This window comes from Zootermopsis nevadensis, unplaced genomic scaffold, assembly GCF_977971745.1.
Source record: "Zootermopsis nevadensis isolate Lab colony 2312 unplaced genomic scaffold, Znev_1.0 Znev_ptg000003l, whole genome shotgun sequence".
Taxonomy (NCBI): Eukaryota; Metazoa; Arthropoda; class Insecta; order Blattodea; family Termopsidae; genus Zootermopsis; species Zootermopsis nevadensis.
Genome location: NW_028259135.1, coordinates 12,890,652 through 12,907,729, shown reverse-complemented (window position 1 = coordinate 12,907,729; position 17,078 = coordinate 12,890,652). Strand labels below are relative to the sequence as shown.

At 38.7% G+C, this 17,078-nt stretch overlaps 1 protein-coding gene across 2 annotated transcripts in view; it reads right to left on the bottom strand.

Annotated features, from left to right (window-relative positions):
* LOC147874989 (uncharacterized) overlaps positions 1-16,386 on the bottom strand; it is a 72,319-nt gene extending 55,933 nt beyond the window's left edge. Inside the window, exons 1-3 of one of the 2 annotated variants that reach the window (XM_087359090.1) lie at positions 16,253-16,386; positions 15,947-16,060; positions 14,587-14,690 (exon numbers count right to left, since the gene is read on the bottom strand). In XM_087359090.1, the coding sequence (XP_087215216.1) occupies positions 14,615-14,690; positions 15,947-16,060; positions 16,253-16,386 (324 nt within the window). In that variant the 3' untranslated portion in view covers positions 14,587-14,614. Of the gene's footprint in view, positions 1-13,904; positions 14,185-14,586; positions 14,691-15,946; positions 16,061-16,252 lie in introns of those variants that run through there. The other variant, XM_087359095.1, reaches the window with a different exon arrangement.
* Positions 16,387-17,078: the final 692 nt, after the last annotated feature.

The window sequence follows — 17,078 nt, the reverse complement described above, 5'->3', positions numbered from 1 at the left end:
TCTTCACATATCAAAAAGATCATAACCAAGTAATTCAAATTTCGGAAATTCCTAGACCCAATAACTCTCGATGTAACGTGACCTTAAGATGAAAACGATAAGATAAAGCCTAACATGACGTCTTAAAAAGTTTTAAGCGTTTTAAAAATCCAAAGTACTCTGAAGTAATTTAACACACTTCTAATTTCGAAACCTGCAGAATTAAAACGATATATATAGTATACTCCGGGTAACCAAGAAAGCTTCAAAAACCCAAAGTACTCTCAAGTGATGCACGCACGACAGCTTCGTAATTTCATATTACATTACTGCCTCAAAATCTAATAACGCGTTAAACTAAAAGCATCCCAACAATTCTTAAGGTTCTCCACCCCTATCGAGTAAAAGCATCCAACCCAATTGAATACACTATATAAAATCCCTACAAGCAAGTAAAATCTCAATTTTCAAAGGAGCCACCAACCTTCAGAAGGACCTATAATAACCCAAAATTAAAAAATAGAATACCCAATAAACCTCAAGGGACACAGGAAACATGATACGTCCCTAAAATTTTCGTTCCACCTAATAGTCATCATACCTAAAATTTCAAGGAAATAATTTTTCACTAAATAAAATTCACAAATTTCTCAACAAGGAACTGTAAACAAGATAAAGATCCTCAACGCCATAAGATAATTTGGAAAAATTACAATTAACACCACAAAAATATCGGAAAAATCTATCAAGAACGGGAATCAGATTTTCTGAAAAATTAATACTGATTCGTGATAACCCATTAATTAAAACTATACTAACTAAAAGGTTCCCAAAATTTCTCATGGCTCTACTCCCCTCTCAAGTGACCTAAATACACTGAACGCATCAAACCTCAAACAAGACTGCCCTGTGAAACATGAACCCTCCTAAAGACATCTGAATTCTGTACACGACTAATCACCTTACAAATCTCGCACTCCACTGTAAGGCCTCAAACAACTACAGAGGGAATCAGAAAGAATGAAAATATATTGAAAGTGCTATCAAATCTCATTAGTACCTTACACACTTACAAATACAAATGGGACAACCTACTATCAGAAGGACCTCAAACCCAATCATAATAATAAAATACCCGAAACATGAAATGTCCCTATTACTCTGCCTAGACTACAAGTCATCATACCTAAAATACCCTCAGACGTAAATTCCGACACATTCTTAACAAAGAAATGAAACGAAGATAAGTAACTAAATTTGCCTCAAAGACCCTAATAAGGCCCCACAGCCACGGAAAACTTTGCAAACTTTACGACTCCCAGACTTTCGCACGTCAAACAATTCTATCGACAATCGTCAATATCTCCACGAATCACAGGAGAATCAAAATTCCTCAAGAACTACTAAATATTCGTAATTTCGTAATATATTACGTTAAAATAAAATCACACAAACTCAAAGGCCTCCAAATTTTCTCAAGTCTCTCCACCCCTCTCATGTGACCAAAATACATTGAAACCTTTTTAAAAGACAACATTACCCTGAACACGACACATCCCCTCAGAAACCTTGCACTCCACCCTAAGCAGAATCACTGCAAAATTCTATACCTAAACCAATTACAATTTTCAAATGATCGATCAACTCTCAGGAGGACCTCAGACTGAAATTAAAGAATAAAATACCCAGCATGCCTATAGAGACTCTGGCTAGAACTTTAGAAACTTGGAAATTTAGAAACAATACAAGAAATCAGAAAATTCTATCAAGAAACATCAATATGCCTAGAGCTTCATCATTTCATAACACATTACCCATTAATCTAAAAAAAACACTAACTTAACAGTTCCCAAAATTTCTCAAACCCCTTCAACACACACCTAACAGTAATCATACCTAAAATTAATCAACAAATTTCAACGTTATTATCCAATACATTTTGCACAAGAAATTCAAAATAATAATAATAATAGCGTTTAAGAAATGCAGGAAAAATCAAAAAAATCTAAAGGGACAACTCCTAACAGTTAAACTATGTAATGTGCCTAGACAAATAAAATTTCTTAAATCATACGTCACATTTCAATATACGTAAAATTCTTAATCAATTCCCTACAACCTTGAAATTATAAAATACATCTCATATATATATATCGCCTCCGAAATTATCCACCACCTCTGACGGCACCCGACCCTTCTCAAGGCACTGTATCACCCTTAAATAACCAACTCCTGTCAAGGCACCTAGCCCCTCTGAAAACTGCTCTCAAGTTATGTAATCCCATTGGAGTCACGCAGCTGCTCTGAAAACTTCCGACGGCCACGAACATACTCGACACCTCTGAAGGCTTTGAACCACTCTTTAAAGTCACTCAATCTCATGAAATGACCCAAGGACTTAAGGGCACGAGCTCCCAAAGTCCCAAAACCGGGAAAGACTCAAAAACCCTTAAAAATACCTCCCATCTCTGAAAGTATCAAACAAGTCTGAATATGAACAAGATTCCTTTTCTCGGTTATTACGCTGTGTAGTCTGGTCGATGTTAACCATACTGACTCTGTCAGGGCCCTGATGACAGAGACAGTATGACTAACATCGACCAGATTACACACCGCAACAACCCACAAGACAGAAATCTTCATACCCGCTGCTCTGAAAACCTCAAATCTTGCAAGTCTGAATATACAATTCAGACTACCCAACAAATCTGATTGCACCCACTAGCCCTGAAGGCTGAAAGCACCCACGTACCCTTAAACTACCCAAGAATCCTAAAAGCACTCGACAACTCTGAAAGCATTCGAAAACTCTGAAACTATTAGACAACTCTGAAACTATTCGACAACTCTTAAACCTCAAAAAATTTCTGAAAACACTCAACTCTGAAAACACAAATAAAATCCACAAAAACCTGAAAATGGAGCAATGATCAAGGAAAGGAAAACACATGTTTATACACTCTTATGCAAGCAATGAAACTTTGCAAAAATATGCCCTTTAATAAGGCTAAATCGTTTTATTAACGTAGACTTTGTAAAAGTTATAGATAATTAACACTAGTGCTACATACGCTTCATTGCGTTATATAACGCAATTATGATTCATCATTCTTAATCATTACGAAGATCCTTGTCACAGAAAAGGAGTTTGTATATAAGTACGATTTGCATAATACTATAAATTGTCGCTTTTTATGCTCAAGATTTTCATACTTGATGGTACGACGTTCAAAATTAGGACGTCACAAAAATATGTATCTTTTCAAAACATAAATGTCTTCGAAAAACATACACGAAAACATAGGCTTCGAAAATGCCTTTCTTAAGTTATATTTTTCACTCCTACAAAATATTTCCACAAAATCTTCTCCCTATTTAATTAAGTAACACATTAGTCGAAATTCATAACAGGCTCGACTCAAGCAAACATTTTGTAAGTAATTTCAAATTGAGAAATTCAAATTATATTCTCATCGTAAGAACGTGTATTAATGACAAATTTCTTACACTTTCGTAATTTATTTTGCCCACATTTACGGCCAACTCGTAAGCTGTAATGAAATTTTCCCACATCATAGACATTAAAATTGTGTTGCAACATTTCGCGCTAATCACCGGAAAATATTACGACTTCTGATATGTGCATCGTTCCGAGTACATTTATGTGTCATAATAAAAACCGCTAATACTACAAACGATCTCGAACTCAACCATTTCCTGATCTCACAGTCTCAAGATACAATACCAATTTGCATTCCATAATTCTGTTTCGGTATTCTGATTTTATACCTACGAGACAGCGTCTAGAAAATTCAGTTAGTGACTCTTCCTTCAATATCACACGTGTACATTTTCACATTAATAAATTTCACTACGGTGCGTTACCTTCAATTTAACATTCCAGCAACGTCCTTATAAGGTCAATATTTTATTACCCTGTCTTTATACGAGGTCAAAAGTTTTTCCATTGAAATAGACGAAGCATTCCCTGAATTCAATTCCCTCTTCATTTCGTAATGAATACCATTCTCACTTTATAGTACTTGAACTTTGCCACATTTTCCAACGTTTCGTCCTCAATTCCGATGTCGAGACACGATCATGTACCTTGTCTTTCCCGCATTTACTCCTAGACCGATATCCATGCTAGACCTAACAGTGTTCCTGCGTTCCCTTTCATCTTATTTACGATTTCGCCAAACAGATTAATATTACCGGCACAGAACATAACAAAGCCGACCTGACTTTCTTCGACTTTCCTGATGTCATATTCCGAGGAGAAATTAAAAAGCATCAGAAAATTCTGAATACCAAACGCATCGGACAAATCTTTACCTAAACCAAGTTTGCCAGCGGTTTCATTTCAACACCTTCTAATTACCCTGACTAGCATTTTAGGTACACCAAAATATTGTAAAGAGCTTCTCTGTAACCGAGTCATAGTCTCTCCTGAAGCCTATAATAGTTAGACTGCCCAATTTTACTCCCAACTTTTTTCTCTACAATCTGACAAATGTACAAAATTTCACACACTAATCCCGAATAATTTCATTTCCATATGGAATCAGCCTCGCCAGACGAAAGTTGGATAAAGTTTCCTACGTGGATGATAACAGACAGATTCCTCCACAATCATCGCAATCAGTCTCATCACAGTTCTCATCAACTGATTCAATAACAGATTCCTTCCACCGCTGTGGCACGTAACTTCAGTACCCGGGGATTTATAGTTCTAAAAATCCACTTCGATAAGACTAATTTCTGGCAATAACGGCAGACAACCATTCTCGTCTTTCAAAATATTAAATTTACGTTCGTAACTTTTTTCAAGTTCATTTATGCCTCTGTATAGATTTATATTTCTGTTTCTGTAATTACTTTTAAGTTCATTAATTTTTTCAGATAATCCCTTCTCAGCTGGCTTAAGAAACGCGAAGGTTCATCACCGAATTAAAACCCCTCTACCAGTCCCGGTCCTGGACCAACAAAATCCAGTCTCCTTCAACTCCTATCTCCCATAGATCCCGCCTGAGATTATCCTCCCATCTACGTCTAGGTCTCCCCAGAGGTCTCTTCCCCTCAGGCTTCCCAAATAGTGGACCCAACCAACCAGATGGCTTACCGAACCCGAAGGTTCATCACCGAATTAACCAAAGCCCTCCACCGGACCCTGTCGCCTTCAAATTCTATCTCTCATAGATCCCGCCTGACATTATCCTCCCATCTACGTCTAGGTCTCCCCAGCGGTCTCTTCCCCTCAGGTTTCCTAACCAACACCTGGTGCACACCTCTTGTCCCATCCATGCGCGCTACATTCCCAGCCCATCTCATTCTTCTCGACTTAATCACCCTGACAATATTATGGAAACGAGTACAGATTTTTAAGTTCGTCATCATACAGTTTTCTATATGTCCCGTCGTCTTCTCTCTTAGGCCCAAATATCCTCCTCAACACCCTGTTCTCAAACACCCTCAGAGTCAGAGACCATGTTCCGCACCCAAACAATACAAAAGGCAGAATTATTGTGTTGTGTATAGTGGTCCCTATTTATAAAGGGGGAGATCGATCGGTAGTTGGGAACTATAGACCGGTCAGTTTAACCTCGGTGGTTTGCAAGCAAATGGAGCACGTTATAGCAGGGTATCTAAGGCAAGTCTGGGAAAGGAGTGAGTGGTTATATGAGGGTCAACATGGGTTTAGACCAGGGTACTCATGCGAAAGTCAAGTAGTCACGGTTTGTCAAGATGTTGCTGATTCATTGGACGAGGGAATCAGGACTGATGCGGTTATAATAGATTTCTCAAAGGCATTCGATTTAGTCCCACACGATAGGCTGATTACAAAAATTGCTGCAACCGGTGTGGACTTGAGGGTAGTGTTATGGGTAAAGGAATTTCTCTTAGGACGTTCGCAAAGAGTAAGAGTGGAAGGACAGCTATCTCATGAAGTCAGGGTAACGTCAGGGGTGCCGCAAGGGAGCGTATTAGGTCCCTTGCTATTCCTAGCTTATGTTAATGATATTTGGAAAAACATTGATTCAAATATACGGCTTTTCGCTGATGATTGTATAGTATACAGGAAAATAATGGATAGTAGTGACATTGATAAGTTACAGACAGATATGAATAGATTATGGGAATGGGCGGTAGAAAATGAAATGAAGATAAATCCAGGTAAAAGTAAAGCAGTCAGCTTCAATAGAGCTAGGGTGAAGGATAAGCTGAGTTACTTTTTTGGGGATCAATTAATTCCAGAGGCAAATAGCTTTAAGTACTTAGGAATACTTATTCGCAGTGATCTGAGCTGGGCAGATCATGTGAATTATACACTAATTAAAGCATGGAAGGCTCTCCATTTCGTAATGCGTATACTAAAAAAGGGAAATAACAATACGAAACGTTTAGCTTATACGTCGCTAGTGAGACCGATACTTGAATATGGAACTGTGTGTTGGGACCCTTACAGGGAAGGACAGGTAAGAGCACTAAATCGGGTGCAGAAGAGAGCGGCTAAATTTGCTAATTTCACGAACGAATCTGGTTGGGAAACATTGGCACAGCGTAGATTGATAGCCCGAATGTGCGCCCTTTTCAAAGCATACACGGGGGGCCGGGCTTGGAAAATGATAGAGGATAGATTATTAAAGCCATGCTACCTGGGCAGGGACGATCATACTCGGAAAATTAGGACTAGGAAACAAAGAACGGATGTAGGCAAATATTCCTTTGTAAATAGGACCATAAGAAGCTGGAACCAATTACCTCCAGGCGTGCTAGAGTCTTTCCCCTGTAAATTAGGCACCTTTAGAAAGAGGGTCAGAAAAGTAGTTACAAGCTAAGGGTTATTAAGTTGGGAATAAATGGTGATAAGTGAAGTGAAGTGTCTTAGTCTCCAAGTGATGAAGGGCTGTAGTTCTTTGGGATAAAATTTTCATGTACTGAGAGCGGACTTTATATTCCACTCTTAAGTATTGTGATTAATTAGTGGATGTGTGTTTTTTTATTGTGTCAGATGTTTTATTTTGAGTGTGGTATGTTGTATTGTTGTGTCTCATTGTATTGTTGTGTGAGTGCATCAGTTCATGACGTTTGTAATACATTACAGTTATTGTCTTATGTCTAGGTGGTATTAAGTTCTTTTTTTTAAGTTAAGTACTTGAGGTTGGATGGTTTTGTAATTTATGAGTTGGTTGATTTTGAGTGGGATGTGTTGTTTTTGTTGTGTCCTTTTTTATTGTTTTGTTCTGTCTCTGTGTTGATGTATCTCATTGTATGTTGTGTCTTATGGTTTTTGTTGTGTCCTTTGTTTATTGTTTTGTTGTGTCTCATTGTGTTGATGTATCCCATTGTTTGTGTGTCATATTGTTTTTGTTGTGTCCTTTTGTTTATTGTTTTGTTCTGTCTCTGTGTTGATGTATCTCATTGTTTATTGTGTCTTATTGTTTTTGTTGTGTCCTTTGTTTATTGTTTTGTTGTGTCTCATTGTGTTGATGTATCCCATTGTTTGGGTGTCATATTGTTTTTGTTGTGTCCTTTTGTTTATTGTTTTGTTCTGTCTCTGTGTTGATGTATCTCATTGTTTATTGTGTCTTATTGTTTTTGTTGTGTCCTTTTGTTTATTGTTTTGTTCTGTCTCATTGTGTTGATGTATCTCATTGTTCTGTTCTGTCTCATTGTTTTGTATGTTATTGTAGGACACTGCCACCGGGTATAAACCCATTTGCAGTCAATAATAAATAATAATAATAATAATAATCTTTATGTTCTTAGAAATCAGACGCAAACACAAAATATTTTCAAACGAAAAAGTAGCAAGCATTTCCTAACTTCCTCGCGAACATAATTTTCATTTGTTATTGTTACTCCGAAATAATTTAGCTTTGTAACACTTTCAAAGGATTAATTAGTTACCCTAATACAATTTTCCCACTACTAAAATGTAATTAGTGTTTTCTTCATTTACTTCTAGCCCCCACCTGTCTATTACCCTCTAGTAAATCTTCGTTCCTCTTTAATGTATCTATATCGTCACCCAATAATTTATCATCATCATATGCCAACAGCTGATGTGTCCCATTCGATTGCAAACCCTTCTGCCTATCTTGGACTTTCCTCATGGCGTATTCTAGTATAAAGTGTAAGACGAATGAGGCGAAACATCTCCTTTCTCAGACCGTTCTCGATGAAAAACAAGCCAAACAAATATTTACCTAGCTTTCGTTTAAGCACGTGCTTATTAAACTCACTATACTTCTAAACTTCTCGGTTTGTAACTCTTCTAGTTCGCGAAATTCTATACTTTTGTTGGCTGAGGTCTTCATATTACCCATAATACTTTCCCAACATAAATTAATAACTAAACTGTCATCAAAGTTCTCTAAAGCCACAAAAATATTCGAGATTTCTACCACTTTTATCCCTTAACTTCATAAGAACCTTTCTAAACACAATTTTTGTCTTATTTGCTCCCTTACTGGAATGGAAGTGTCTCCCTTAATTTTTTCATTGCTAGATAATGTTCCGCATAACAGTCAGCTCCTCTGAACGATCTCACATACTCGAGTGTCGTCTTTCGTCAACGAAAACATGTCCTATGTCATTATGTGTAACGCCATAAGGAGAGCTCCAAATATGTTTCTGAATGTCACGATGACAGAATGTTGTCCTTCTCACAATTACACTTTACGAAGCAACAAAATTTACTTCTCAGACCCCTATTATAATTACCTACTTCATATAGTCTTTCCTTGTCCCTTCGCACTGAAATCTCCTACCAAATTTTCATTCGGTGCCTAGGAAAGTGACACACAGCTGTTCTATTTCTTCGTAAAAATCATCCCTCGGATCACAATCTTTATCCTCAATTGGGTAATGCCAAGAAATCAATCCAGGTCCCAGGCGTTTTTAGACATAACGTAACAAAATCAGTTTTTAAGGTGAGGGGGTCTCAGCCCCACGCACAACCCCCTAAGCTCGTGGCTGTCCGAGACTGATTATTGAACACATTCGCGTCTACCCTTCACGTCCGAGGGGGCCTAATCCTCCATCCGCAATCTGAGGACGCGTCAACGCAAGTGAACCAAGTAACACGAGTGTCTTAAATCACCTCTATACAAGTAAATGTAAGAAACAGCACGTATTCAACAGTTTTTGACTTTAAATGGGGAGCGAAAATTACGTATAATAACAAACATCAATACTGAAATTAACAGAGACACACTAATAAAGATTTACTGCAACTTTCTTTCTAATCATTCTTTCGACTGGTTTCATGCGGTCCTCCATTTTCGCCTAACTTGCGCCAATCTCTTCATTTCCACATCCTCAAAAATCTGCGTCACATATTCCAATCTTTGTCTTCCCTTCAACTGTTCCTTCCATTACAAAATTAACCAATCCTGGGTGCCTCAGAATGTGTCTCACCATCCTATCTCTTCTTCGCGTAAGATTTTTCCATAGACTTCTTCCTTCGCCTGTCCTCATTTCATACTTCATCAGTCCACTTCATTTTCAACATTTCAAATGCTTCTACCCTCCTTCTTTCTGCCTTTCTCACTGACTATGTTTCGCTTCCGTATATCGCCGTCCTCCAAACATACAACTTCAGAAAAATCTTTCTTAATTCCACTTCAATCTTTCACACTCGTAGACTTCTCTTCTCGCTTGTGTTAATCTGCTTTCAATGTCTTCGTTGCTTCGTCCATCTTTTGTGATTTTCCTTCTTAAATAACAGAATTCCTTCACGTCTTCTACTGTCTCTCTCCCAATTTTCATATTTAACGGATCATTATTCTCATTTCTGCTGCTCCTGATAACTTTTCTCTATCCTTAAGCCGAATTCCTCACTGAGTAATCTATTCATACCATTCAATAATTCCTCTACATCTTCCTTCCTCTCAGCCAAAAGGGCAATATCATCAGCGAACCTTAACATTGCTGTCCTCTCCCCTTCGAACTTTATTCCTGTCCCAAAAACTTTCTTCCACTTTCTTCGTTCCTTCCTCAACATACAAATTAAACAGCAGGGGCGACAGGCTGCAACCTTGTCTTACTCCCTTTTTAATAAATGCGTCAATCTCGATTCTCCACTTTTATTATGGCCACCTGATCCTTATAAATACTGTAAATAACTCGTCTATCTTTAAACTTCAGCCCTACTTTCTTCAAGATTTCAAACATCTTATTCCACTTTACTGGAACTATGGACCACGATCGTCTACAGTGACATACGAACTGATAAAAGATCGACTGATTCACTTAAAAATCTAGAAATGTTCGCGTTGGGTAAGTGACTACTAGACTCGAAAAATGTAGCATAATTAACGCATTCTTACATCCACTGACACTGACTACAAGCCTTGACAATGAAATCCCTCATTTTGCGGAAAACATTAAAAAAATTAAATCCTTACGTGACAATTCGTTCATGATACAGGGGACGGAATGTACCTAATAAAATGAAATTACCGACCACCCACGTAAAATTTTTTTTCTATAAATAAAAATAAGCAAGATTAATATTCTACAAAGATTACACCCGAACCGAAGCATTGAGAGCATTTGACAAGACACTCGTGAAACTTCTTACACACTGTCGATCAATCTCTGTAGGCTTCATATATGACGCACGACAAAGATCTTAAAACATCGCACCTCATTATTATCGAAACAAAGTTCTACATGGAAAATATCGGGCAGCGTAGAGCCTTTCAATTATTTAGGTACGTAGAACGGAAAACAGGGCAAGATTTCTGAATTGGAAATATATCCATTTCCTTATTAAACTGCCTATGTCTGCGCTATAAAGATACATACTTGGCGAAATATTTAAAATACGGTGTTGAGGTGATGAACCTTCGAGTTCGGTAAGCCATCTAGTTAGTTAAAGTACATACTTTCATGAATTTCAACCTCCGCAGATAAAATGAAATGCTAAATTTTATGGTACCCTACACTCTCCTCAGCTGAAAATTTTCATGTTATCCCGTATATTTCCCCCCAGACATTATCGACGTCTACTTCCATATCCTATGCATTCTTTTCAACGTTTTATACGACTGCGAACTTATTCAAAATTTTCTCCTGGCACTCTCGCTTAGTTTCTACGTCGCTCGGCACATCTGACCGATAATCTTGCCCTCAATTTGCCAATCACTAAATAACGGTCAATAACACAGTCACCTCCCCTTTAAGATCGCACTTCTACGATTAGAACGTCATAAATTTGACTATCAGACATCCCATCAGGAAAGTCCAAGTGTGCATATGGATATCACGATGTCGGAATGTTGTGCTTCTGACGATAACATTTTCGAATGTGGCAAAGTTCACTAGTCTCACCCTCTTATTACTAACTTCATGTAAAAACTCTCACTCCCTATACTTGGTTACAGACCAATTTTAGCATTCAATTCTACTAGCAGAATTTTCACGCGGAATTTACTAAATAAAAGCTCTAATTCTCCACAAAACTATCTTCTACCTAATCATCCTCATCTTAAGTTGCTGTGTGCACGTTTTAAAATAATAATATCACACCATCGGCCACGAATAATCAAACATGACAGCCTATTATTAACAAATTCTACTCTTTTAACTGCCCGCCGTGCTCTTAATTCCGTTTTATATAGTCTAATACAAGTTCACCTATACAATTGTCTTCCGTCATCAGGTCGCCTAACCTCCTGTATTCCTGCAATATCCAAACTATATATCCCCACCTCCGTAGCTAACGCCCCTGTCCCATATGAGCTCCTCACATGCAAAGTTCCAATCTCAGGTCCTTTAAACATAGCCTGGGTCGTATATCCATACGATCCATCCTATTCCGAGGCTTTCGTATTGTTTTCGTAAGACAAAACATTTTTACGATAAAGCGTTGTTAGTCCTACGCACAACCCACAAGCCTTAGGACCACCCCTTATCGTCTATCCGCGACTGCTTATTCAATATATTCACAGCTAACCTCCATAACTGGAGACTGTCCTTCAATCAGCAAACTGAGCACGCGACATGAACCCATCTAACATGGATGCTAATGTGACCCAAAGAGTACTGACAGAAATGCAACTGAATTGTATCTTCAAACTATGATTCCACTGCGAATTAGCGATTTCCATCGACTGTTTATCCCTTGGAATACGACTCCCGTCATCCACTCACAAGTTGGCTCCAAATGTTAGCGAGACGCCTCGAGTTTACCCACCGAAATTCAAAAAGTTTTCATAAATATGCCTGTTCCATGAATTTCTGACTACGTATTTATAACCACCATCTTCAGAAAACGGTCTCTCTTAAATTAACGTGTCACTACAGACCCGCGATATGCCCGTTTCTACCGCCTACGTAGTTCCGAACAATCGGAGCGAACGAGTTTCCAGACAAATTCAATTTAGCTTCAAAAGTTCATCGAACATAACCTTCAAACGAGCACGAAGAATGCAACTTTTACAATTATACACGTACAATTTTTAAAATTTTCTGGCAACAAACCATCGGGTTTTTGACGATAAAGTGCTATATAATCTGTCAATTTAGACATCGTTGAAAAATAATCAGTATTTTAAATAAACTATCCCTACAAAAAAACCGGTTAAATTCAATCTCTCTTCAACGATGACGTATATGAATTTTATAGTTCACGATTTAGTACGTACGAATAATGACGAGCCCATCTCTGTAACACGTTTTACAAACTCCTTTAGGAACTCCTTTACAATCATTACACAATACATTAGACTTGATCAATGGCTAGAATCTTAATTACTTTAATTACATTCATCCCATCGCACAATGTGATCCACACTTACGTTAAATATTATTCAGTTTACACGACAACTTCTTCCAGTAATTTATGCCTTATTCCTAACTTTACGTTGTTTGCTCAAATTTTCATCATCCTCAATCCTATCAAAAGTCTAAACTGAACTTTGTGACGTAATATTTATCATATCATTAAAATAATTAAATCAATTATGAAATTCCAGTCTAATCACGTCTTGAATACTAAATAATTCTCATGTAACTGTTAATAATATGAATAATAATGAATTCTCCTGTGAAATAAAACTTCAAATTCTAGAATTTGAGTCGTCTCCAAATTCATAAATTGTGGAGATAACATTGAACGACTACTGTAAATATTATTCTTGATTCAAATCTGGTACTTGGTTTCAAATACTGAATAAGACTCCTTTAATTGTTAATAATATGAATAATAGTGAATTCTCCTGTGAAATAAAACTTCAAATTCTAGAATCTGCACCTACTCAAATACTTAGGGAGTGGTTTTCAAAATTTATAAATTGCAGCAGTGTCATTGAACAACTCCTCTTCTATCTTCTTATCATTTGCCTCGCTTTAGCGAGGTCGTGCTTTTTTTTCCTCTCTTTTCAGAGGTTGGGTGATCTACTTAAGACATTTGGTACGACTCCTTCGACAAGTGATTAGTCCAATATCATTCAACGATGACTACTGATGTGAATCCTCCTCCTGTAAAACAAAACTTCCAATTCTAGAATCTGAACCTACTCAAATACTTAGGGAGTCGTTTCCAAATTTATAAATTGAGGCGACGTCAGCGAACAGAGAAAACGTTGCGAGGACCAGCTGTGATTAGATCCAGGACATGGATCAGACCCAATGTCCTAATCCGTAGAGTTCTTGTTGTTGTTGATGTTGATGATGATGGTTGTTCGACAATGACTACTGCATATATTATTCTTGATTCAAATCTGATATTTGGTTTCAAATAATAAGGCATAAATTAGTAAAATTATTGTCGTGTTTGTTGTCATTACAGCGCTGATAAAAGATTTACGACGGGAGAAACAATATCTGCAACTTATCAATTGCGTATGTAGCACTAGCGAATAATGAAACTTGTCAACACTCACCACCCTTTCGAGTTGTCATATGACACTCACCACCTTTATAGTTGATGATCGATGACGGGTCGGAAGACTGCAGGATCTCGGTGTGGAGGCAGGAAGCATCTCTTGATCTCGGCGTCGCAGATCGGAAGACTCGAGGATCTCGGCGTGGAGCCAGGAAGCATCTCTTGATCTCGGCGTCGCAGATCGGAAGACTCGAGGATCTCGGCGTGGAGCCAGGAAGCATCTCTTGAGCTCGGCGCAGCAGATCGGAAGACTCGAGGATCTCGGTGTGGAGCCAGGAAGCATCTCTTGAGCTCAGCACAGCGCAGCGCTAAAAAAACCCAATAATTTTCAGTCACATTGTTCATACAATTTGAATACAAAATTCTTTTTATACCTCTAAGTGAATTAATTTTAAATTTATAAATGTCTAAGCAGTTGCACTACGGCAAGAGGCCATTTTCAAGAACAAAATAAATTTAAGAAGTCAAGAAACGAGTTAAAAAATTATTTTATCACAGAATACAGAGTGTGGTTATAAACCATCACCTTAATAGAATTTATAAATCATTGTAAATAACAATTTTTATTTTTTATTTTTTAAGTGTCAACAAGCGAACTTCAAGACGTGCCTCGATTTCTTACGCCATGTTCATCGGGCATCAATTGTTACTGCCTCATTAACAAGAGAGCAAAGGAATTTCGGCCAAGAAGCATTGGATGACTTCCGACACACGCTGAAGATAATACAAACCTGTCTTTCACATTCTTCGAGTACAGGGGTAGAAGACTTTTCCTGTCCTCACGAAATTGCAGGTACTCAGGCTAATTAGACCACTTGATTCAGAAACACAGTGTAAAGTCAGTAAAACTATGTCATTCACTTTTAAATATTCCGTCTTTACGAGGTGCGATCGGAAAGTTTCAAGACTGCGCCTATAAAAACCCGTACACTTCTCTCAGGTATTAAATTCATCCATCACCCTCGAAGAAGTTCTCCTGGGAGTGAACACAACGATCCCAGCGCCGCTGCCAAGCCTGGAAGCATCCCTGGAAATCTTTCTTTGTCAGCCTGTCAAGCACCAACTGCGATTCTGCCTGAATCTCTTCTATCGTCTCAAATCTTCTTCCCTTTAGCTGAATTTTCATCTTTGGGAAGAGGAAGAAGTCACACGGAGCTAAATCCGGCGATCCGCCAAGATCTTTGAGCTCCTGACAAACGAGAAGTCGATTCTGCTTCTGGTCCTCAGACAGGAGCCTTGGCACAAACTTGGCTGCGATGCGTCGCATGTGGAGTTCTTCCTTTAGAATCAGCTGACAGGTCCCATAGCCTATCCCAACAATGTCGCACAAGTCGTTGATGGTACGACGTCGATCTTCGTGAATGGCCTGCCGAATCTTCGTAACATTTTCGGGCGTTGCGCTCGAAGATGGTCGTCCAGGACGCTCGTCATCATCGACAGAGGTTCGGCCATTTTTAAAACGTGAATGCCACACAAAAGTTTGTGCGCGACCCATTGCGGACTCCCCAGATGCTTGCTTTAGCATTTCATAGGTTTCCGTAGCCGTTTTGGCGAGTCTTTGGCAAAATTTGATGCACACTCTTTCTTCATGAAAATCCGAAATCGCAGGAGGGTCGGTGTAATGCACTACCAAAACGCACGTAACTAAGAAACAGATGCTAATTCGATGATGCCGGCTGGCACACTGATTCACTACGAATGTAGGCCGCACCCCCTAAAGGCAGAAGCTCGTACTACATCTGGTTCGCTCTCTATTGACACAGTCTGGAAACTTTCCGATCGCACCTCGTATTTACTATCGCAAAGTGCATTTAATTATGGTGGTAGATTCCAAAATGTGATTCGGCGAAAATCCTGCATAAATCTACCAAAGTCCACAAAAATTTTGAGCTGAAGCCGCTCACTTCTCGAAGGAACTTTTTTTTCCACGTCTATCGTTAGCCTCGTTTCATATCTCAAAACAAAATACTTTGTTACTCTTTAATTTTACTTCATGTATCAACTTTTCAACTACGTAAGACTTTTAACATTCGAAGAAATAAGTATTGCAAAGAATTCGAGAGAACTCACCAATCATGATGCAGGTACATGCAACCCTGGGGTTGGGGGCGGTAGCCGAGGTCCTCTGGCAGAAATCTCGAATTATGAAGAGCGGTCATGGTCCTCCTCTGGTTGTCGGAACTCCTGAAGAATTAAGAAGGGGGTACCGATTAACAACTACATCATCGCAGTTTACATATCAATTTTATGTGCAATCTGCCAAATAACAGAAAATAAAGGAAAGTATAAAGTTCATTGCTGATACTACGTATGGATCAAGAGCCCTTTCGAGCTCAAAAATACAAAAGAGAGTGCCCCAAACAAGACAAAACTCACCACTGCACACTGGACGGAGTACAACCCCATGGTTGGGGGCGGTAGCCAAGGACCCTCTGAACGGATTCCCGGATTATGAAGAGAAGAAAGGAACTGCACCCACTACAGCTGGTGGCGGAGGCAACGGTCATCATCCCCTGGACGGAATTCCTGAAACATTAATAAACGAGTACCGATTAACAACTACATCATCGCAGTTTACATATCAATTTTATGTGCAATCTGCCGAATAAGAGAAAATAAAGGAAAGTATAAAGTTCATTGCTGATACTACGTATGCATCAAGAGCCCTTTCGAGCTCAAAAATACTAAAGAGAGTGCCCCAAACAAGACAAAACTCACCACTGCACACTGGACGGAGTACAACCCCATGGTTGGGGGCGGTAGCCAAGGACCCTCTGAACGGATTCCCGGATTATGACGAGAAGAAAGGAACTGCACCCACTACAGCTGGTGGCGGAGGCAACGGTCATCATCCCCTGGACGGAATTCCTGAAACATTAATAAACGAGTACCGATTAACAACTACATCATCGCAGTTTACATATCAATTTTATGTGCAATCTGCCAAATAAGAGAAAATAATGGAAAGTATAAAGTTCATTGCTGATACTACGTATGCATCAAGAGCCCTTTCGAGCTCAAAAATACAAAAGAGAGTGCCCCAAACAAGACAAAACTCACCACTGCACATTGGACGGTGTACAACCCCATGGTTTGGGGCGGTAGCCAAGGTCCTCTGAAAGGATTCCCAGATTATGAAGAGAAGAAAGGAACTGCGCCATTACAGATGACATCACCAGACACCGTCCCCCTTGAGTGGTCA